The following is a 23,798-nucleotide window of genomic DNA, read 5'->3' as shown; positions in this document are numbered from 1 at the left end:
GAGAGAAAATAAATGAGGAAAATGATGTATGCTTGCTCTTGAGTCAATTAAATAATAATAAATACATATTTTGGTACACATTTTGATGTTCCGTGGTGAAAGAGAAATGATAAAATTATTAATTAATTTGTCATTTAAATTAACAACTACTCTCTTGAATTACACAAAATGGGTGTCATTTTAAAGACTTTACAATGCATATAGGAAATATAACCAACTCTTAGCATGTGCTTTTTAATTTGCTGAAAAATCAGAAGTGTTCCGTTTCCATAATTTATGAAATATGATCATTGCTGTACACTACTGTCAAACATACGGTCAAACACTGTGCAGATCGGAAAGTTCGTGAGTAGAATACAACACGTTATTTAACTCAAATATCAAGTAAAAGCCCTGAGGAAAAAAAGAATTAAGAGTTTAGCTGTAAACTGTAAACAGATTAAAGACAGAAGTGTACGAATGTAACTTTATGAAACACAAACAGAACATAAAACCAGCAGATGCGCCCTTTTAAGAAAATGGCTTTAATGGGCCAGAGTCCAAATACATTGTGATATGATGCATAGATCTAGAATAAACTTGGATAAAATGCAAAGCTACCTCAGATATCCTTGTTATCATCCTGGGGGGTGGTCTCTGGTTACAAAGTGGACCAATCACAGCTGTTGTGGTCTGCATCGACGCAACGCGCAGTTACATTTTTGAAGAGGTGCACATCAGGCTATGGCATAGGCTACACCGTAACCGCCATAGCTACGCATAGCCTACAGCGTAGGTTCTACACAGAAGTATAAATCATCCTTAAGATGAAGCAAATATTTGCTGAATCTGTGTTTGAACTATTTCAGTGAAATGGACTGGAGTCATGGTGTGAAAGCACTAATTCATGGGAATAAATTGAGTCACAAATCCAAGGTTTAAAGTAGAGATACTGTTAAAATGTCTGAATGAAAAATCTGAATGCTGTCTTACTTACAATTTGTGAGATGAGGAGGGGGTGCAAAACGAATCCACTGGCACACTCTGTGTCAGCAACAAAATCATTGCAATTATATCTTCAATATTCAATATATCATCCAGCCTTACCTTCACTCACCCTGTTCACATGCCTAGTTTTATCTACCTCAGGTGTTATTACTAACTCTGCTGATAACCTGCAGCTCTTTCCAAGACTCATGTCTTCTCTTGGGTTGCATAGCAAGCATTCAGACCCCATCCAATTATTAAGTTCTGGCATATGATTGGAAATATATTTGTAGCAATCAAGAATATGTTTTCCTAAACACCCTGATAATATAGTTATTTGATCAGTAATTACAGTGTGCAAGGTGTACAAGCTCTGAACCAAACCTATATTTCCAGAGAGGAAGAAGAGGCACTCTCTCACCATTTTACAGTGGATACATGTGAAATCTTGTGTTAGTCTGGCCATAATGTTGTTTTTTTTTTTTTTTTTTTTTTTTTTTTTGTAAATATATTGAACTTTTGAGTGTTTGTTTCTCAGTTCCAAAGCCATTTATGTCAGCTCCACTAATGGCCAGGCACAGCACTCTCATTTCTTCCTTGACCACAATTAACATTTTGAAATCATAGACTTGAGTGGTCCCTATCACTGACACTGTTTGTTGGTAAGCATAAGCAGTTATGTAAAAGATGTTTCAGTATGGATACAATGCAATCTAAAACAAAATGCAAAAAAATATTTTATAATTCAATTTAAAAGTAATAGTTTACCAAATAATTTCAGTTCTTTATGACAAAACTCACCCTCATGATGTATACGCCTATACCCGTATGACTTTCTTTCTTTTTAAAATGATTGAAAAATATACTGGCCATTTTTTGCAAGCAATTACATAGAATGGAGATTGGAGCTTTCAAGCTTCAAATAGGATGCAAAAGCATCATAAAAGTACTGTTATGGTGCTTTTGTCATTTGTGAAGCTTGAAACTAGTGTATCTCCCGAGTGCTCTTTATCCTAAATGATGACAGAATTTTAATTTGTGGGTAAAATATTCATTTGACAAGCATGAGTAACCTAGTTGTTTACTATGATCATCTGATTTCCATGCTGGCAGATAACTAAGGAACTTTAGCATTGTGCCTCATCGGTTTTGCAACGCACAAGATTGCTATTTATGACAAGGGCGAGAGTTGATCTTTGTGAGTTTAGCAGAACTGCTTCATATCGATGCTAACCAGTTCCTTGATTCATACTGGCAGTTAGGTGTGGTACTGGCATACCAACCCCCCCGTGAGAATGTTATTTATTAACATTCTTACAGTGTTTTACTGTCTCTCTTCTCTCTGTGTGATGTACTAACTACTACCCTGACAGTCTGAGATCCTGGTGATTGATTCAGAACCATGACCTGTCCCAGAAAGCACTGCAGTTATCAAATGCATCTGATGTGGCACTGTGGCCAGGCACATTAAATCTGTAATTCATGAAAGAGAATATTTTATCTGAGTTTTGTTTCCTCATTGTTTTCATAGTACTGAGAATACTAACCAGTTAGATTAGCCAACACCACATTACAAAAAATTACTGTGGCGGTGTTGTAATAGTAATGCCATGGTACTTTAATATACCTTGATACTAAATATTTCAATGATATGATTACAGTATGACCAAAAAATATGGTAATACCATAGTACTGTTTGGTATTAGGTTAGTGCTGATTCTCCCTGAAAGCTAAAGCAGTATGAAATAGTTTCTTTCACATCATTAAATGTGATGTGTTTCTGAAGAGTCTAAATAGCCTCCCTCTGTAGCATGCAGCTGTTTTATGTTTGCTGGCATCAACATTTTCTCTTAATTGCATGAGCCATTACGGCTAAATTACTGCTGCACCAACCTACGGAGCATAAACATGCAACCCCTGAACATTTAAACAAAACATCTCTCACGTTTGGAAACAGCCAGCAGTTCTCCTCTCCCTGTATCTGTTTATCTTCCACTCACTTGTGCAGTTGCAGGCATTCCTCTAACTAGCAAAATGTGCTTTCTGTAGCTGTTCCAGAGTCCTGTGGAGGACACAGTGGATTTAGGGCATTTTCACACAGAGTTCGTTTGACCACTCCAAACAGCCTCAGAGCAATATAACATGTATTTGTGAACAACCCAAATGATCTCAGACCCCCCTAAAAAGGTCCCACAAACTAACCGTACTCAGACCATCTTGGGAGTTGGTCTGAGTACGGTTTGTTTGTGGGTCCTTTTGTGGTTCAATTGAGTTGTGCTATGTGAAGGCAAAGAGGTACCAGTCCGTTTTGCATTTCGTTATGACATAAGTACCTCAAGGCTTGCCATACATACTGTAGCTGTATTACATAATAGCTTGATCGAGATCATTTATCTTACCATGATTATTGTGAACTTTAAATTCCATTCACATTTTACTGTCCAAATAAGGGAATTTTAAGCGAACATAGAAATACCATGATTACCACGACTGTGTCATGCCTAATTTTTCAGTCTTGTTGTTATCTGAGCACTCCAAATGAACCTTGAACCTCGAACCTTGAGGCAGTTGAGCTACAACAGCAGAAGACCATGTCGAGTTCCACTACTCTCAGCCAGGAACAGAAAGCTGAGGCTTCAGTGGGCACAGGCTGGACAGTTTGAAAACTGGAAAAGCATAGCCTGGTCTGGTCTCAGTCAGGTTTAAGTCAGGACTTTGACTAGGCCACTCCAAAACTTTAATTTTGCTTCTTTTGAGCCAATCAGAGGTGGACTTACTCCTATGCTTTGGGTCATTGTCTTGCTGCATAATCCAGTTGCCCTTGAGCTTCAACTAATGGACTGATGACCAGATGCTCTCCTTTAGGATTATCTGGTAGAAAGCAGAAATCATGTTTCCCTCAATTATTGCAAGTCGCCCTGGCCCTGAAGCAGCAAAGCATCCCCACACCATCACACTACCACCACCATGCTTGACTGTAGGTATGATGTTCTTTTTGTGGAATTCTGTGTTTGATTATGCCAGATGTAATGGGACCCCGTCTTCCAAACAGTTCCACTTTTGACTCATCAGTCCGCAGAACATTCTCCCAAAATTTTTGAGGATCATCAGTGTGTTTTTTGGCTAAATTCAGATGAGCCTTAATGTTTTTCTGGGTTAGCAGTGGTTTTCGCCTCGCCACACTTACATGGATGGCATTTTTGCTCAGTGTGTTTCTGATAGTGGAGTCATGAACAGTGACCTTTATTGATGCCAGAGAGGCCTGCAGTTCTTTGGACGTTGTCCTTGGCTTTTTTATGACTTCCTGGATGTGTCGTCACTGTGCTCTTGGAGGAATTTTGGAAGGTCGGCCACTTCTGGGAAGGTTCACTACTGTGCCAAATTTTCTTCATTTGGAGATAATGGCTCTCACTGTAGTTCTTTGGAGTACCAGAGCCTTTTAAATAGCTTCCCAGACTGATGTATTTCAGTCACCTTTTTCCTCATCATTACTGGAATTTTTTTCGACCTTGGCATAGTGTGTTACTGAAAAAGTTATATTTAGGTGTTGATTTGATTGAACAGGGCTGGCAGTAACCAGTCCTGGGTGTGTCTAGTCCAGCTGAACCCCATTATGAATGCAGTTTATTTTTTTATTTTTTTACCATTTACTAAGGTCATGGGAGGGGAGCGATATACAGTATCAATATGAAGTAACATTTAGTAACATATATTTGGTAAACATGATTTTAACAGTCAGAGTCCCTTGAGGGAACAAACTTGTTGAAATGAAATTGAAATCTTGCAGAGCTAAGAGAAGGAACTAGACAGACTGCTGACGGGTGCCAACTATCTGTTGATATACAACCGATACGGTCTATGGTAAATACTCAACAAACCCATGGTTGTTATTTATTTACAGCGATTTAACTTTGTGTCCCTGCCGACGGATGTGTTGGAGATTGAGGTGAAAGATAAATTCGCCAAGAGCAGACCCATCATCAAACGCTTCCTGGGAAAGCTGCTTGTGCCTGTACAGAGGCTGCTGGAAAAACATGCTATTGGGTAGGTCTTTGAGGACACCTGGCTATGCACTTACTAACTGCTAAACATTTTACCTTACAATTTTATTTTCCAACTGTGAGCTTGATAACAGTTTGAAATTAATTTTTGACATTGTGTGCCATTTGTGTGATATTTTTCCTTTATGGTTTTAGTTTTCATAGGCTCGAAAATATCAATTTGTATTACATTTTTATTTACAAGAAGATACATAATGCATGTGTAGGCTGTTGCAGTGAGTTTGCTTTTCGATTTATTTTATGGTTAAATGCTCGGCATTTGCTCTTTCTCTGTGGGATTTTAAAATGTCAAGGATCCTTATCTTTCATGTGTGTAAACAGGGACCGTGTGGTGAGTTACACTTTAGGCCGGCGGCTTCCAACGGATCATGTCAGTGGACAGCTGCAGTTTCGGTTTGATATAACCTCCTCTATTCACCCAGGTCTGCAGGATGTTGCCTATTTTATGTCTTTTTCTCACAAACAATATGAACAAAACCAGTAGTAGCCACATATATTGAGATCATTTATGTATTCATTACTTTGGCAATTTTGATGTTCTTTCTTCTGCTAAACACAAGCAAAGATATTTTGAAGGATGTATGATGTGCTTTTGTCCATACAATGTAAGTAATGGGGTCCAAAATTTTCAAGCTCCAAAAAGGAAATAAAGGCAGAAAAAAGGTAATCCATTTGATTCGCGTGGTTTAATCCATGTCTTTTGTAGCGATGCAGTCACTTTGGGTAAGACACAGACAAACAAATTTAAATCACAGTGCTCATAAGGGATTTCTAGAAAAGTATTCGTTGCTGCTGATGGTGTCAGTGTTGTTTAATAGCATGCCTGTTTAACTGAAATGTGCTTGTTCTCTCTGATAGATGATGATGAGGTGTCCCTCAATGCAGTGCCAGTCTATGATGTAGTTCCAGACCAGGAGGCTGTTCAAAAGCCCTGCGAAGGCCTACCAGCTGCTGCCGATCTACCTATGCAGGATGCATTGAGTTTGGGGCCTGGCATGCTAGAGGTCCCTGCCGAATGTCCTCCAGATGTAGAGACCCAGGATGTTGTGCTGCCTTCCTCCCCTACTGAGCCTAGGAAGGAGACCCAACCAGATATAGAAGGATCAGAGAATGCAGGAGTAAGTGATCTTGTAACCGGCCATGGGGAGGGGAGGAACGCAGAGGCAATACTTAGTGATGATACAACTGAAACTGAACAGCAGGACCCCAAAAAAACAGACGAAGAATCTGGGGAAATGCAGGAGGAAACTCTGTGTGAGACTCCATTGGAGGCTTTTGAAGATACAGGTGGAGGTGACACGGGACAAGCTGCAGATTTAGGTACAGAGCATGTAGACTTTGAGGAGGGCATGGGCTCTGAGCAAATGGAAATGAGGGTAGAAGGAGATGGGAATGCAGAAGAACCTTGTTCCCCAAGGATGCGTAGTACCTTGAAGCGCAAGAGCCGGCCTTGCTCGCTTCCTGTGTCTGAGTTAGAGACAGTCATCGCCTCAACCTGTGGTGAACCTGAGACACCCCGGTCTCACTACATCCGCATTCATCATCTACTGCACAGCTTGCCTTCAGCACAGCGCCACCATGACAGTCAAGATGAAGATGAGGTTCCAGAATCTTCAGAGGAGCTCACTGTCAAACCCAAGGAGGTCAAAGAGGAAGAAGTGGATGAGGATGAAGTGTCCGAGGCTCAGTCACCATCCATAGTCCCCGAGTGTCCCAAACCGTGTTGCCGTCGAACCCTGCCACGTAGCCTCTCCATCGAGCATCTGTCAGAACTCAACCAGCTTCTGGAGGGCGAAAGACCCTCGCCATCCACCCTACGGCCAGATAGTGAAGACAGAGGTGGAAGTAGACAGGGTCCTAGCGAGTGCGAACTGTGCGACAATTCCTGCAACAGCACTTCGTGTTACAGCACGTCCTGTTACAGCACTTCCTGTTATAGTAACTCGGGTTACGAGGGGCGTAACCATCTCTGCAGCCATACGCGCCTTTCTTCGGTAGATAGCACCCGTTTGTCAGAAAGCACTGTTTTCTCCTCGCAGGAGGAAGAAGAGGAGGAGAACAGTGCTTTTGAGTCCATCTCAGACTCGATGCAGAGCCCAGATGTTAGGGGGCCGGGAAATGGGTCGGCTCAGTGGAGGGGGTCGTCGTCAGAAAACAGTCCCCTGAGAGAAGACCAGGGCGAGGAATCACCAGTAGCTGGACCGAGTGTTAGGTCATCAGGTGAGAAACCGTGAGCAAATCATGCTTTGCTATGATGACATGTAGATGTTAGTTAAAGAAATGGTTCACCCAAAAATTAATGTTTGGTCATCATTTACTCTGCACTGATGTTTGAATGAATATCTTGGTTTGTCTTTTCAATACAATGGCATTGGATAGTGCCTCACTCTAAAACGTGTTCGTTATATTCCAAGTCTTTCGAAGGCATACAATATGTTTTGATTATTTAGTGCTAAAAGCAACTCAATGTCTCTAGCAAACATTCGACATAATGGTAAGGATGAGAGATTTTTTTTGTTGTTGGGTGGACTATTATGTTGCTTGTGGCTCTTTTTCATGTGTGCAGAGATATGAGCTGGGATTTTAGATGACTAAAAGTTTTTTTAATAATAATAATAATACATAATAAATAAAATTAATTACAAATTTAAAAAAGTTCATCACTTTTATCTAGGGGTGGGTAAAAATATAGATTTTCGATCATCATTTGAACAATCTCGATATTAATTTTTAAATCCCAAGCGCTCATTTACAGATGCTCTTTACAGATGCTCTTTACAGAATTGTTTTTTTTTTTTTTTTAAAGAGAAAATACCAGTTTTTAGCACATGTTCAACAAATCAGTGTAAATTCTTGTAAATAGTACAAATTATGCAATTAAAAAATAAACATGTTACAAAAAATTATATATGCAATATATCATATTTAATAATTGAATACGTTGATTTGTTAATTTAATAAAAAAAAGTCAAATATGAACAGAATAATGAAAAAATTATAAAATATACTTAATAAAATTAATATTTTCATACTGTACCTAGATATAATGCTATATAATAACAGCATAAGCTGGGAGAGAATTTATTTAATATGTAATCAAAAGGGACATTGTAACTGAAATATACCCATATAAATTGATATCGAATCGAATCGAACTGAGATCAGAATCGAGAGCTTGTGAATTGTAATTGAATTGAATCTGGAAATCTGTATTAATACCCGGCCCTACTTTTATCTCATCTTAATGTCCCACTCTACTGAATTTGAGAAATTTACTTGGTTGCTGTGTGAAACACTCATTTAATCAGCATACATGCTACTGAGCACATTTTTGGAGATTTCCTTGACCTTATCTGTCCCGAAAGGGTACATACTATTTAGGGATGCACCAATATGGAATTTCTGAGCAGATACAATAACATAATTTTCAGCTGACTGTGGCTGTTGCCATTAACTGAACATTTTTTACATTTTGTTTAAGCTTTAGTTTTTAATCTTTTAACTTGGAACTGCTAGCTAATTAATTAAAAGCTACTCATTTGAAAAATAGTTGTCATTTGAAAGCTTGTAATTTGGATTTGACAATCTGACCAACACTTAACTGCTGCTATTTAAGGTTTGGCAGATGTAACATGAACCAGAAATGTGCCTATATTACAGATGCATGCAGATATTATTGAGAAATAAATGACAAGACACTTGCATTCAATTTTATGGTACCCATTTATATGAGTGTATATGGTAGCCTAATCCTGATGAATCGCTAACAGAGAGAGAATAATGAAATTCTAACTGCAGTAATAATCCATTAAACAAAAATGAGGGGATAAATTAACAGCATGTAAAGAACATTATACAACAGAACACACAATACAGACCCTAATCTTTGTATACATGGTAAAATATTTATGCTAGCAGCCAGACTGTATGTGCTCATTCATAGATGCTTATTACAGCACTCATCTGTGACAGTTTCACTGTATAACTTATGAAATGTAATAATCATAATGGGAATAGTTAACATCATACAGATCGAATAGTCATGAGTCATAACATTAGAGAAGTCTCAAGTGGTAAAATTAGGGTTGCCACCTGTCCTGTAAAATACGGGATTGTCCCGTATTTAAAGATAAAATGATGTGTCCTGTATCAAATCAATACGGGACGTGATTTGTCCTGTATTTAAGCTGGTCAGATGGCATCACGGTGAAATCATTCCAGATCGCTAATTTAACATTGATATAAGTTGGAAAATTTGCCTGTGGTGGTTCAATATAAATGTTCAATAAGATCAAACAATGTATGAATAAAATCACAGTCGTAAAGACAAGTACAGGTGAAGTAAAAAATAAACAAATAAAATAAAATAAAGATAAATTATAAAAAAATAAAAAATACATATAAACCAACCAAAATGTATACATACGTAAGATAAAGAAGACAAATAATCGAAAAAAAATACAAATAAAAGTATTTATTTTATAAGTAATGTGTCAGGAAAGTTCTCATTTTAGCATGAAAGTGTCCCTTATCTTACAACTTCAAAAGTGCAACCCTAGAGAAAATACAACAAGCACATTCGTTTCACTCACAAACTAGTGTGTTAGCCATCTCGAGTCACTCTGAGAATTGTTTCAAGAAAAATTAACTGTGTCAGGTTGTGTTTGGACTTGTTTTAATCGCAATGCTTTACTTTAAGTAACAATGTGCTATTTTCCATATTCTGTTTATGTTTCATGAATACGTGAAAATTATTTCCCGCAAGTAAAATACATACATGTTTTTTCACGTCTTCATTTATTGCCTCATGAACCGTTAACAGTAAATGGCAAATGGCATGTCATTTCTTGCAGCAGATGATCTCGATAAAAAACAGGTCCAAAACAAGGAAAAAAACATGCAGGGAAACAGTTACAAATTATCCACGATAATATTGGCGGTAATTCCAGTATCACCATGTTACTAAGATTTTTATTTACCCAGTTATCGGCCACCTATATATCATGCATCCTAAGTACCTTAAAGGGTTAGTTCAACCCAAAATGAAAATTCTCTCATGATTTACTTAAGCCATCCCAGATGTTTTAAAGTACATTTCAGCCCTGTTTGTCCATACAGTGCAAGTAAATGGGTGCCATCAGGCGGCTGGCTGTTTGATGGTCCAAAAGGCATATTTAGGCAGCATAAAAGTAATCCACCTTTTGGACAGTCAAACAGACAGGTAAGTAAATCATGAGAGGATTTTCATTTTTGGGTGAACTAACCCATTAAGGTGTAAAGAAGGTACAGTGGGTAACTGCTCCAGTGACAAGCTGTTGTACCCCTAAAGGTACCATTTTTGTTCAATTTTTATGACAGTGTATTTTGGACCTTACAGCAAACCCACAGCCTGTGTGATCTCTGCTACTCATTTCACTTAGAGGTTGTTTGCATAGAAGTCAAACAGAGCTATTCTAAGGGTCAGACAGAGGGTGGAAAATGGTAATAAGAAACTAAGTGAAGCAAATAAATTATGATATGACCCTTTCAATTCGTTGGAAAATTCCCTATCTGTCACTCTTGGGAGCCTGAGACACCTCTGGTCTTTGATAAAAGGCCAATGAAAATTGGCAAGTGGTATTTGCATGCCACTCCCCCAGACATGCGGGTATAAAAGGAGCTGGTATGCAACCACTCATTCAGATTTTCTCTTCGGAGCCGAACGGTCATGCTCATTGAGCTGAATTCTACTGTTCATTCACCTCTTCTGGATCTGATGGTGCATTTCAGCGGCTTCTCCCTCCTCTGCACTGGTGCACTGTAGAGAATGGGCGCTTCGGCAGAAAACAAGAGAGTATATTTTCTGAAAGAGCTTTTTTCCTCTAAAAGAGTATATATTTCTCTAAAAGAGCGGCAAACACAGAACGTCTTTTTAAAGACGCATCTTTTTAAAGAAGCCTTTCCGATTGTGTGTTATTCCTACACAGAGGCAGCGTTTGTGGAACGGTATGTCACTCATTGCGAGAACATGACCATGGCAACGTTGCGGTCGCAGCGGCTCCCCGCCTCGGTCTTTCTACCTATGGGTATGAGGCCAGCGCGGCTAGCACTGGGGGCGATTTGGGGACTCCAATGGGATCGCCTCCGCCAGGTATCCCCCCGCGGGCCTCCCATTCTCCAGCACGCTCATCTGCCCCAATCGGGCTTCCAGATGAGTTCGCCGGCTCGTCTCATGGCGAGTCTGGCTTCTTGTTCGGAGCCTACGAAGATGATGAGCTCTCGAGTGCAGCATCGGAGTGCAGCATCGGAGAGCGGGCTTGTCCAGTCGGATGCAGAAGCCTCAGCTGGGCTTCCCCCCTCGGGGATGATAGCCCAGTCACAGGCCGATGCCGAAATGACGGACATGCTTTCCCGGGCGGCCGCGAGCATCGGGTTAGAGTGGAACCCTCCGCTCTCCCCTGAACCCTTGTGGCTTGATGATTGGTTCCTGGGCTCGTGGCGCCACTCAAAGCAGCCATGCCCCGCTCCAGTGCCATTCTTCCTGGAAGTGCACGAGGAGCTGACGAAATCCTGGGAAGCACCTTTTACTGCCTGGCCCCGATTCCGCAGTTCCCCCACTCTCACTACCCTCGATGGCGGGGCGGCCAGGGGCTATACGGCGATTCCCCCGGTGGATAAGGCGCTCTGGGTGCACCTATGCCCGTAGAGTGCCGCCACCTGGCGTGGACGCCCTAAGCTCCCGTCCAAGCCCTGTAGGCTCACATCATCCCTGATGGCTAAAGCCTACAGCGCTGCTGGACAAGCCGCCTCTGCCCTGCACGCCATGGCTCTCCTGCAGGTCCACCAAGCCAAGGCATTGAAAGAACTGCACGAGGGTAGTTCCGCCCCAGATTTGATGCAGGGACTGCGCTCGGCGACCGACCTCGCTCTCCGAGCGACAAAGGTCATGGCGCGGTCTCTCGGACGGACGATGGCCACACTAGTGGTCCTGGAGCGCAACATTTGGCTCAACCTGGTCGAGATGGTTAAGGACGACAAGACACGGTTTCTTGCTGCCCCCATTTCCTAAGCTGGCCTATTCAGCGACACCGTTGAGGACTTTGCCCAGCAGTTCTCGGCAGTGAAGCAGCAGATGGAGGCGATCCGGCACATCCTGCCCCGGCGCAGCTCAAGATCCCGCACCCCGTCTGCTCGTCGCCAAGGGTGTCCCCCTGCGGTGACTGCACCGGCTCCACCGCAGCCCGCCCCTTCAGCCCGGCCCCGGCATGGAGTCCACCGCAGGAAGCAGACGCCACCCGTCTCACAGTCGCCACCTAAGAACCCACGGAGGTCATCAAAGCGCTCCTGAGACAGGCGACCCAGGGACAAAGGAACCCACTCACCTGGAGCTGGTCCCAGGCTGTTCCGGGGGTGGTCACAAGGAGCCAGGTAAGTGCTTCGATGTCCCTAGACTCAGCACGGCCACGATGTTGTGTGGCACCTCGAGCTCCGCCCCGCCGCGAGGCCCCACCTGCCGGTACGTCCAACGACGTTGTCCCCTTGGTCCCTCTTGCGTGAAACTTGGACGTGTGGCTTGCGCTTTTCAATCCGTCGCAATGGCTGATCCGGACCGTCCGACTCGGCTACGTGATTCAGTTCACCAGGCACCCACCCAGGTTCAGCGGTATTCACTTCACCTTGGTCAAGAGTGAAAACGCTGCTACCTTGCGTGCGGAGATCGCTACCCTACTACGGAAGGGCGCAATAGAACCTGTCCCTCCAGCCAAGATGAAGAAGGGGTTTTACAGCCCCTACTTCATCGTACCGAAAAATGCCGGAGGGTTGCAGCCAATCTTGGACCTGCGAGTACTGAACCGGGCCTTACACAGACTCCCGTTCAAGATGCTGACGCAAAAACGCATTCTGGCGAGTGTCCGGCATCAAGATTGGTTTGCGGCTGTAGACCTGAAGGATGTGTACTTCCATGTCTCGATCCTTCCTCGACACAGACCCTTCCTGCGGTTTGCATTCGAGGGTCAGGCGTATCAGTACAAAGTCCTCCCTTTAGGCCTGTCCCTGTCTCCTCATGTCTTCACGAAGGTCGCAGAGGCTGCCCTTGCCCCGTTAAGAGAGGTGGGCATTCGCATTATCAACTATCTCAACGACTGGCTAATCCTAGCTCACTCTCGAGACAAGTTGTGCGCACACAGGGACCTGGTGCTCTCACACCTCAGCCGACTAGGGCTTCGGGTCAACTGGGAAAAGAGCAAGCTCCTCCCGGTTCAGAGCATCTCTTTTCTTGGTTTGGAGTTGGACTCAGTCTCCTTGACGGCGAGCCTTACGAATGAGCGCGCCCAGTCGGTGCTGGCTTGTTTGAAGGCATTCAAACAGAAAACAGCGGTTCCACTGAAACTTTTTCAGAGGCTCCTGGGGCATATGGCATCCTCGGTGGTGGCCACCTCGCTCGGGTTGATGCATATGAGGCCGCTTCAGCACTGGTTCCGGACTCGAGTCCCGAGATGGGCATGGTGCCACGGGACACATCGCGTGGTCATCACGCTGGTCTGTCACCGTCTTTTCAGCCCTTAGACCGACCTCTCGTTTCTACGGGCAGGTGTTCCTCTAGAACTGGTCTCCAGGCGCATCGTGGTCACAACAGACGCCTCCAAAATGGGCTGGGGTGCTGTTTGCAACGTGTGGACGGGCCTGCGACTGCATTGGCACATCAACTGCCTCGAGTTGTTGGCAATTCTGCTCGCCCTGTGGAGGTTTCGGCCATTGATCCAGGGCAAGCACGTGTTAGTTCGGACAGACAACATGGCAACAGTAGCATATGTCAACCGCCAAGGCGGTCTGTGCTCTCATTGTATGTCACAGCTCGCCCGCCGTCTCCTCCTCTGGAGTCAGCAGCACTCCAAGTCGCTGCGAGCCACTCACATCCCGGGCAACCTCAACACCACAGCAGATGCACTGTCATGGCAGGTTACCCTCAGGGGTGAGTGGAGAGTCCACCCTCAGGTGGTCCATTTGATTTGGAGTTGATTCGGATGGGCACAGGTTGACATGTTCGCCTCCCAAGAATCCTCCCACTGCCCGCTCTGGTACGCCCTCACCGAGGCTTCCCTCAGCATAGACACGCTGACTCACAGCTGGCCCCCTGGCCTACGCAAATATGTGTTTCCCCCAGTGAGCCTACTTGCACAGACCCTGTGCAAGGTCAGGGAGGACGAGGAGCAAGTTGTCCTGGTAGCACTCTACTGGCCCACCCAGACGTGGTTCTCAGATGTCAGGCTCCTCGTGACAGCCCCCCCCCGGCAAATTCCCCCGAGGAAGGACCTTCTTTCTCAGGGACGGAGCACCCTCTGGCACCCACAACCAGACCTCTGGAATCTCCATGTCTGGCCCCTGGACGGTGGTAGACACGATCACTCAGGCTAGGGCCCCCTCTACGAGGCACCTGTATGCCTTTAAGTGGCATCTGTTCGCTAAGTGGTGTTCTTCCCGACAGGAAGACCCCCAGAGATGCGCAGTCGGATCAGTGCTTTCCTTCCTGCAGGAGAGGTTGGAAGGGAGGCTGTCCCCTTCCACCTTGAAGGTGTACGTTGCCGCCATAGCAGCACACCACGACGCAGTCAATGGTAAGTCCTTAGGGAAGCACGACCTGATCATCAGGTTCCTAAGAGGCACCAGGAGGCTGAATCCCCCCAGACCACACCTCGTTCCCTCATGGGACCTCTCTGTAGTTCTTCAGGGTCTACAGAGAGCCCCCTTTGAGCATTTGCAGTCAGCCGAGTTTAAGGCACTCTCCTTGAAGACTGCCCTCCTGACTGCGCTCACTTCCATCAAGAGGGTAGGAGACCTGCAAGCATTCTCTGTCAGCAAAACGTGCCTGGAGTTCGGTCCGGGTTATGTGATCCTGAGACCCCGACCGGGCTATGTGCCCAAGGTTCCCACCACCCCTTTTAGGGACCAGGTGCTGAATCTGCAAGCGCTGCCCCAGGAGGAGGCAGACCCAGCCCTGTCGTTGCTGTGTCCAGTGCGCGCTTTACGCATCTATTTGGATCGCAAGCAGAGCTTTAGAATCTCTGAGCAGCTCTTTGTCTGCTTTGGTGCACAGCGGAAACTAAGCGCTGTCTTCAAGCAGAGGATCGCCCACTGGTTCATTGATGCCATAACTATGGCATATCACGCCCAGGACATGCCGCCCCTGGTAGGGCTACGAGCCCAATCTACCAGGGGTGTAGCGGCTTCCTGGGCCCTGGCCAGGGGTGCCTCTCTAACAGACATTTGCAGAGCAGCGGGCTGGGCAACACCCAACACCTTTGCAAGGTTCTACAACCTCCGGGTGGAACTGGTTTCATCCCAGGTAGTGGCATGCAATACAAGCGGATAAGCCCGGGATAGCCGGCCGGGTGTATCGCTTGCACATAGCGCTTTCCACCTCCTTTTGAGCTGAAGATGTGCGCCATTAATTCCTAGTAGTGTTCACAAGTTTTGTTCCCTGGTTGACTTGCTCCGAGCCCTGTGGCAGTTGAGTTTTTGGAGAGGCTCGCTGCCGGCCCAATACACATGCTAACTAAGAGCCCTGTTCTGGGGTAGGTGCTCTGCATGTGGCGGTTCCCTGTAAGGCTAATCCCATGCGATATATATCTTCCACTAATTCATTTCCCTGTTGGCAAACTGCGTCTCCCTTGGGCAGAGCCCCTCTGCCCCAGTCTCCATGTTTGTAGTAACTCCTCCCGCATTGGGTAGGATCTACCTTGAAGACTCTCCACATGGTTGGAAAGACCATGTGACCTATTCTTCCACTTAAATATCCCCCCTCTCTTTGGGCGAGGTGTGGTCTCCACGGTGTCTTCCCCTTGGGAGGGATACCCCCGACTAGACCTGGCGGCCCAGTCGGATAATCCCCCTTCTTTTTTAGGGAGTGAAAAAAAGAGAAGGGGAAAAGAGGCCATGACTGGGTTAAGCCTGTCTCTATCTCTTGGGTAGTCGACTTGTCCCCGAAGGGCCGTTCGACACTCATATCTATGTTGGGGGAGGTTACGTGTCGACCTGGTGTGCTGGCTATGAGGCACACAGTGGTCTGCCCACCACACACCGCCAGTACACGTAACACAGTTCAGCCAGTTGTGGCATTTCGTATAGGGACCCCTAGTGTCACTGCATCGACACAACATCGAGTGTGTGACAGATAGGGAATGTCATGGTTACTTGTGTAACCTCCGTTCCCTGATGGAGGGAACGAGACTTTGTGTCCCTCCTGCCAACTATCTTCAACTACCCGCTGAAATGGCCAGACCTTATATCGGCTCCTCAGCATAAAACCTGAATGAGTGTTTGCATACCAGCTCCTTTTATACCCGTATGTCTGGGGGAGTGGCATGCAAATACCACTCGCCAATTTTCATTGGCCTTTTATCAAAGACCAGAGGTGTCTCGGGCTCCCAAGAGTGACCCCTAGTGTCACTACATCAACACAACGTCTCGTTCCCTCCATCAGGGAACGGAGGTTACACAAGTAACCATGACGTTTTCATTTATTCCTCATTAAAACACTGGCAGAATTTGTGATGGCAAAACATCAACATCGATTAGCCAGACCTCTTTTTAATTCCTTCGAACTGATAGTGTTGCTTGTTGAACTAAACCAAAGAACTTTCTAGTTTGCCTAGTGATGAGTTTGACAGCCAATTTCTGCTGAAACTCTCTCTCTCTCTCCTGTTGAGAAATGACAATACTGTAAGTGTTTTACCTCCACTGACCTCATTTAGAAGTCACTTAGAATCTACCAAATCCATGATATCTCTACGGATTACTTTTTGAGATATTATATACCGTATAGGATGAAGTCAGGTCAGTTGGGACAGTTTTTGGCATTGAGAGAACTAAAGTGGTCCAACTGACCTGAATTCACCCTATACATTCTTTATAAGCTCGACAGTAGATAGTCATATAGTCATGGGCCTATTTTATTTATTTTTTTCGTATGTTTTATAGGCAGTTGTCATATGCAATGCAGTCATCATGCAATCACTCAGCTTCCTGCTTTGCGGCCTGACCCCCATCATTACCCAAGTGTTGATGAACCATTACCTCCAAGTAAGCTCTCCTGAGTCACACCTTACCCTCGCTTTTGCCATTAGCCTGCTACCTCCATTGGCATGGGAATGTGTGTTTTTGCCTGTATGTTATTAGCAGTTGTAAGTCTTTACAACAGAGGTGTGTGTGTGTGTGTGTGTGTGTGTGTGTGTGTGTGCATGTGGGACCATTTAAACCAATGAAAGGCACTGATCAATGGTTTGAGTCACTAAAATGAGAGTCACTCATCAGACCATACCTTACAATCCTACTGTCTTCACCAATAACATTACAACTATTCAACTATATCCTGGTCCATTTCTTCCTTCCTTTCCTTTCAGACCACAACATTGATTCTTCCATAAGTGCTATCAACTGTTACTGTATGTTACTCTTGGCTACATATGAACCAAATGATATTATGTTCACCAATGACCCAAAGTCAAGCACCATTATTGTACAGTGGTCATGAAATTGAAGTAAGAAATAGGTATGAAATTGTTCTGGCAACATTTTTGCTTGATCTATTTACTTTCTATGTGCATATTCCAGTATTGTAAATGATTCATAAAATCAAGTTCTGCTTTTATCATTGAATATCCAGCAAATGAGAAGGGCAAGAGCTTTCACAAATGGAAATATCTCAAAGATTTTGGTGTAAGCATTGATCTGTACAGTTTTCATTGTCATGTACACGGCTGCTCGAGAGGGATTTCCAAGAAACTCAAAGCACGATTTACATAAATGAGCTTGTCTCTCAAGAGATAAGTGATATTCTGAACTGATCTCTTGAGATATTTCTTCACAGTTGCCATAGTGACAGGCCACAAAGGGGGTGACTATGCATACTGAGTTTATGTTTAAAGCTGTCATTCAAAAGAAAGGCAGTTAGGATGCTTTCATTTTAAATTAGACAATGAATGTTATCATGAAGCGTATAGTAATTCTGAAGCCCTTGCTTAACTGTTAGAAAGTAAAGTGAGACTAGTACAAGACTAGTACAAGTGCTTTGTTTTTACAGTAATTAATACAGCCATTTGACGTGACATTAGGATAAATCTTGAAAACAAAACTATTAGCATGGGTGTTTTTAAATGTGGGTGGTTTGTGAAACATTTATCATGCACACTATTACTGCAAACATTGTCAAAATATGATGATTTTTAAATGATTTTGTAAGGGGTTCACCCAAAAATGAACTATCTGCCATAATTAACTCTCTCTCTCTCTCTCTCTCTCTCTCTCTCTCTCTCTCTCTCTCTCTCATGTTGTTCCAAATCTGTATGATTTGCTCTCTTCAGTGGAACCCGAAAGGGTGACTCAATCACCATTCACTTTCATTTTATTGACAAAAAAAATAAAAATAAAATTGCAATAAAAGGGAATAGTGATTGAGGACAATATTCTGCCTAACATCTCCTTTTGTGTTCCTTGGAAATAAAGAAAGTCAAATGGGTTTGGAACAATATGAGAATGAGTACATGATGACAGAATTTTCATTTTTAGGTGAGCAGTCATTTTAACATATCCTCCCTGCAGCGATTTCAGTTCTCTCGGAAATTGAAATGAGACAAAGCATCCTTTAAAACCCTCTTATTTTCAAATGTGGGTTCAGCTTTCCAGGTTTTTGGTTGTGTATTGATGCTCAGGATTGGTGCAATGTCACTGTTTGGGAGCCCTGCTGAGCTTTGGATTTCACTGTAAAATAGGAATGCATTAAAAACGCTAAAAATAGTCTGAAAAACCTCTTTAGCAGAAGGAAGCTCTGACAGCAACAAACACAACAAAGAGATCAAATGATTTCCTGTCCATTACCATCAGCTCTTAAAAGCTTTGGTGTATTTTTAGAATTGATGTCAAAATTTGTTTATAGGATACTTTATATGAAAATAGACTGGAAAATGAGTAATATTACAAAATACTCTTTTTAAAGGAGTTTAATGCAAGTTAAGCTTAATCAACAGCATAGCATAATGTTGACAATGTTGATAACATTGACCACAAAAATGAATATCAACTTGCCCCTCTTTTCCTTTAAAAAACAAACAATCTGGGTCCCAGTGAGGCATTTACAATGGAAGTGAATGGGGGCCAATCTGTAAACTGTAAAATACTCACTGTTTCAAAATTATAGCCACAAGACATAAACAATTTGCATGTTAACATGATTTTAGTGTAATAAAATCGCTTACTAACCTTTTCTATGTAAAGTTATAGCCAATTTTGCAACTTCTTTGCCATGATGATGTGATGATATAACCCCTAAATCCCTAAAACAACTGCAAAAACAATTACTTAAACAACTTTACAGCTCAAATAATACACAGGTTTTACTTAAGAATTAATGTTAGTGTTTTTATAAAATAATTAGCTTCATATTTCTGCCTTTAAGCCTTCCAAAGATTGGCCCCATTCACTTCCATTGTGCCTCAATGTAACTTCGGTTCTTGTTTTTGTTTTTTGCTTTTTGTTTTTTGGGATAATCAACATAAATGCTGTCAGTTGAGTTTAACATGTATTGAACCCAGAATATTACTTTAACCAGGTTTTTGATATACAGTGATCTCAGAAAGTATTTGGACACTTAAGAAACATAACATCACTCATGTGCCACTCAGAATTGTGCTGAAATATGCAGCAGCCTGTCAGTCCATTTTCACAAATGTATAATGAAGATAAATGCATGGATAAAATGGGATTTTTTTTTTTGTTTTTGTTTTTTTGCGTAGATTGTCATCTGTTGACTGATTTACGTGCCAGTTAATAAATGTGGTTTGGGAAAATGTCTGTTGTTTTCCTGAGTAAGACACAGAAACAGCCAAGAGTGTGACAAGAGTTCTCACTTGATGTACTACAGAGACTAATAAAATAAATCCTATTCCACTCTGTGTGCACTAGCTCGCCAAGCCCAAAGTTTTATAATGTTACTTATCTTATTTATGGCTGTTCAACATCTATATATATATATATATATATATATATATATATATATATGTATATATATATGTATGTATATATACATATATTAAGTCTCTCCCCCACCCCACACACACACACACACACTCAACAACTTTTGGGTCGGTTTCTATTTCTATTTCTATGTCCCGGACCGATTTCTCTTCCCACTCTCTCCATTTCCTTTAGGCCCTATCACTGCTAAGGTCTGTGCACGTCACTGGTTGTGTGTGTGTGTATGTGTGTGTGTGTGTGTGTGTGATTGTGTTGTTTGATGCATAAAATGTTTGCTTAATGCATTAATATACTGCAATGTATAATGTATGCACAAGTATACATATACAGTATGTGTGTGTGTGTGTTTGATGCATAAAAAGTTTGCTTAATGCATTAATATACTGCAATGTATAATGTATGCACAAGTATACATTGCTTTGCTTTTATTTTTAATTTTCTCTATTTGGTCAGACTGTGCCACTAGATTGGTGTCTTGTTAGTAATGATTGTATGTTTGTCTAAATGGCACAGATTGGGAGGCCAGGATAGACAGTCATGGCCGTGTTTTCTATGTGGACCATGTGAACCGCACCACCACGTGGCAAAGACCCAGTCATGCAGCGAAGTGCACAGGCATCCAGAGATCCAGCTCCACTCAACAGATGGAGCAGCTCAACAGGAGGTAAGGAGAAACCCACATACACTCTCCTCAATGACATTGTGTTTGCATGTATGTTCCTTATAGTGATTTCACACATCTTATATAAACTTCATCTTGGATCATCACATATATTACTTCTACACACACATATACTGTCCTGAAGTTGTACATTTTAAAGCTAAAGTTTGTCCTTGCTCAGTTTAATATGTAGAGACAGGTGTTAGTAAACCATTTTTAGGTTTCCCCAAAAAGTGTAAATAGTGTGTCGCTGAGCAGCTTTCAAAACATTGCTCTGTTTGTTTGAGTATTCTGACCAGTCTAACACAGCAACTTTGCCTCAACCAGTGGCGGTGAGACTTTGTCCTAAATGTGTTGTCAGGTTTTGTTTTGGTGAATTGACCTCATTGGACAGAACAGAGTGAAAACAGCTCCACTATTAAAGAGATTTGTGTGATGGTGCCACCTAGAGGACACACATGTTAAAGCACTATCACGAGGTGATAACAAGAGTGAATAGAAAGATACAGTGTCAGTGTTATTATTTGGTGCCATAGATGTGACCTGCTGTAAAGACTGGTATAAAGAACTCATCCCTAGTCCCAGTTAGCTGTGATGCAGTACATATTGTAGCATAATGATATAACTGACTGTATGTTTATCAGTTTGGGTTTTTTTTTTTTAGGCAGTTCTAAGGATTCAGTGGAGTTTTGCATGTAATTATTGTTTCAATAAACATGTGATATTTATGCATCTTACTATGTCTGGAGCAAACTTTAACATAAAGAAAAACAGCAAGCACATCAATTCTAAGTTAAATTGTTATTGTCATTAAATGAATGTTTCAATTCAATTTATTTTTTTAAAGCACCAAATCGTGGTTCCAGTTAGGCACTTACAGTAACAAACAAGGCAAAGTACTAAACATCAAAATATACATTGTGTTATGACTATATTTTCTTAAAAACTTGAATTCCATTTTGTATGTCTCTATTGCTCAGAAATAAGCAAATAAATGCAAAGAACCGAAAAAGATAAAAAAGCATTCGTGTGAATATTGCTTGAGGAACAAGGGCACACAGAGAACCCTCACTGTCTGACCTCATTTACACATTGAATGAACAGGAAAAATAGACAACATGATGCTTTCTTTCTTGCTCCAGCCCGATCTACAGATATTTAAAAGACTTATCTAAAGACTTTGCAAAATACAAAGTTTACTATATAGTACATTTTATCAATACATGTTTTTTGTTTTGTTGAGTACAAAAAACAAAAACAAACAAATAATTAAAAGTTAACATCTCAATGGTTATTCGCACAACTTTGTGCATCATTGCATCATTGATTACTGTTGCATCAAGGAGTGTTGTATACATGGCAAGGACATCATATATGCTATCATGTATGTATATTAAAGGGATAGTTCACTCAAAATGAAAATTCTCTCATCATTTATTCACCCTCATGTCAGCCCAGATGTGTATGACTTTCTTTCTTCTGCAGAACACAAATTAAGATTAAGAAGAATATCTCAGCTTTGTAGGTCCATTCAATGCAAGTGGATGTTGACCAGAACTTTGAAGCTCCAAAAAGCACATAAAGGTAGCATAAAAGTAATCCATACGACTCCAGTGGTTTAATCCATGTCTTCAGAAGCAATATAATAGGTTTGGGGAAAAAAAAAAAAAAGTCCTTTTTTACCATAAATCTCCACCTTTGACGAACCCGACCAGTGGGTGGCGATATTCACGAGAATGCTGATTGCCAAAAAATAAAAGAAGAATGCGGAAGTGAAGGTGAAAGTGGAGATTACATTAAAAAAAGGACTTATATATAGATCTGTTTCTCACTGGAGTCTTATGGGTTATTTTATTCTGCATTTATGTGCTTTTTGGAGCTTCAAAGTTCTGGCTACCATTTACTTGCATTGTAAGGATCTACAGAGCTGAGATATTCTTCTAAAAAAAATTATTTGTGTTCTGCAGAAGAAAGAAAGTCATACACATTTGGGCTGGCATGAGGGTGAGTAAATGATGAGAGAATTGTCCATTTTGGGTGAACTATTCATTTAATTATAATTTATATTATTAATATATATATAAATTAGCATATATAATTAGCATATAACCCATAATTAATTAAATCTCACGAAAGTAGCCAACCTCTGTTTGTGCTGTGACATGGCAATTTACTTGAAACAGAGCAAGAAATTCAATATTCATTGCTGTTGAGTCTGAACTTCACATAAAAGCATTTACTATGTAATGTTGTTAATTTATGTCAGGGAGGTAGGTTGATCAACAACAGTAGAAAATGTAAACCAAAAAGTTTACTACAGGCAGCATATTTTCTGTATTCTAAACCTTCTGTTTAAAACGTGTGCCTCATGTAGAGATCTGTTGGCAGTATAGTGTTATTCTGTAGGTACAATTACAGTTTCTGTATAATACTGTTGAATGCAGGTATCAGAACATTCAGAGGACTATGGCCACAGATGATGAATCAACCACTCATGGTCATGAGAGGAACAACAGTGCGGACACAGAGAATGTATCCACACCACAGACAGCAGGTAAATGCCACTTGGTTTGGTATTTTGTTATCTAATGCAATGACATTCACACTTAAGTGTAGCTGGCTCATTTTAAGTCACATACTTTTCATATAGTTCGATGATATGTTTGCCTGTGATGTTTGCAGATCAGAGAACAGAAGGTTCTGCATCTCCTGTGAATAATCAGAACATCACACTATTGCTTCAGTGTCCAGCTGTGAAGTTTGTCAGCCACCCAGAATTCTTCACTGTCCTCCATGCCAACTATGTAAGTTACAGCATGTTTACGGTATGTGCATATGTGTAAATTGTGTGTTTAATGTTGCAGAGATATATTCAAACTGATGATTAGTCATTAGCTGCACACTTTAATTCGTATGATGTGGATGTTTTATCCATATGCAAGTGACATTATTTATTTCAACATAACCAAAAATTGGAATTCTGTGAGGATGTTATTGGAATGATTTCAGCACTTGTGAACTGGCACTGCCGTGAAGTAGATAGCACCAGTCTTTGTACTTCAGTTGAAGAGTGCTATTGACTGATCTATTTGCAGATTCCC

General features: G+C 42.0%; 1 protein-coding gene across 6 annotated transcripts in view; it reads left to right on the top strand.

Annotated features, from left to right (window-relative positions):
• LOC127434716 (E3 ubiquitin-protein ligase HECW1-like) overlaps positions 1-23,798 on the top strand; it is a 129,180-nt gene that overhangs the window by 77,341 nt on the left and 28,041 nt on the right. For 4 of the 6 annotated variants that reach the window (XM_051687634.1, XM_051687630.1, XM_051687631.1 and 1 more), the window contains 7 exons: positions 4,868-5,010; positions 5,349-5,449; positions 5,886-7,247; positions 16,986-17,087; positions 20,550-20,700; positions 23,142-23,251; positions 23,380-23,501. In XM_051687634.1, the coding sequence (XP_051543594.1) occupies positions 4,868-5,010; positions 5,349-5,449; positions 5,886-7,247; positions 16,986-17,087; positions 20,550-20,700; positions 23,142-23,251; positions 23,380-23,501 (2,091 nt within the window). The remainder of the gene's footprint in view (positions 1-4,867; positions 5,011-5,348; positions 5,450-5,885; positions 7,248-16,985; positions 17,088-20,549; positions 20,701-23,141; positions 23,252-23,379; positions 23,502-23,798) is intronic. The other 2 variants (XM_051687635.1, XM_051687636.1) reach the window with 1 other exon arrangement.

Source organism: Myxocyprinus asiaticus, chromosome 44 (genome assembly GCF_019703515.2).
Source record: "Myxocyprinus asiaticus isolate MX2 ecotype Aquarium Trade chromosome 44, UBuf_Myxa_2, whole genome shotgun sequence".
NCBI classification, from domain to species: domain Eukaryota; kingdom Metazoa; phylum Chordata; class Actinopteri; order Cypriniformes; family Catostomidae; genus Myxocyprinus; species Myxocyprinus asiaticus.
Note: the sequence above shows the minus strand (reverse complement) of the source record. Positions and strands in the feature narration are given on the sequence as shown.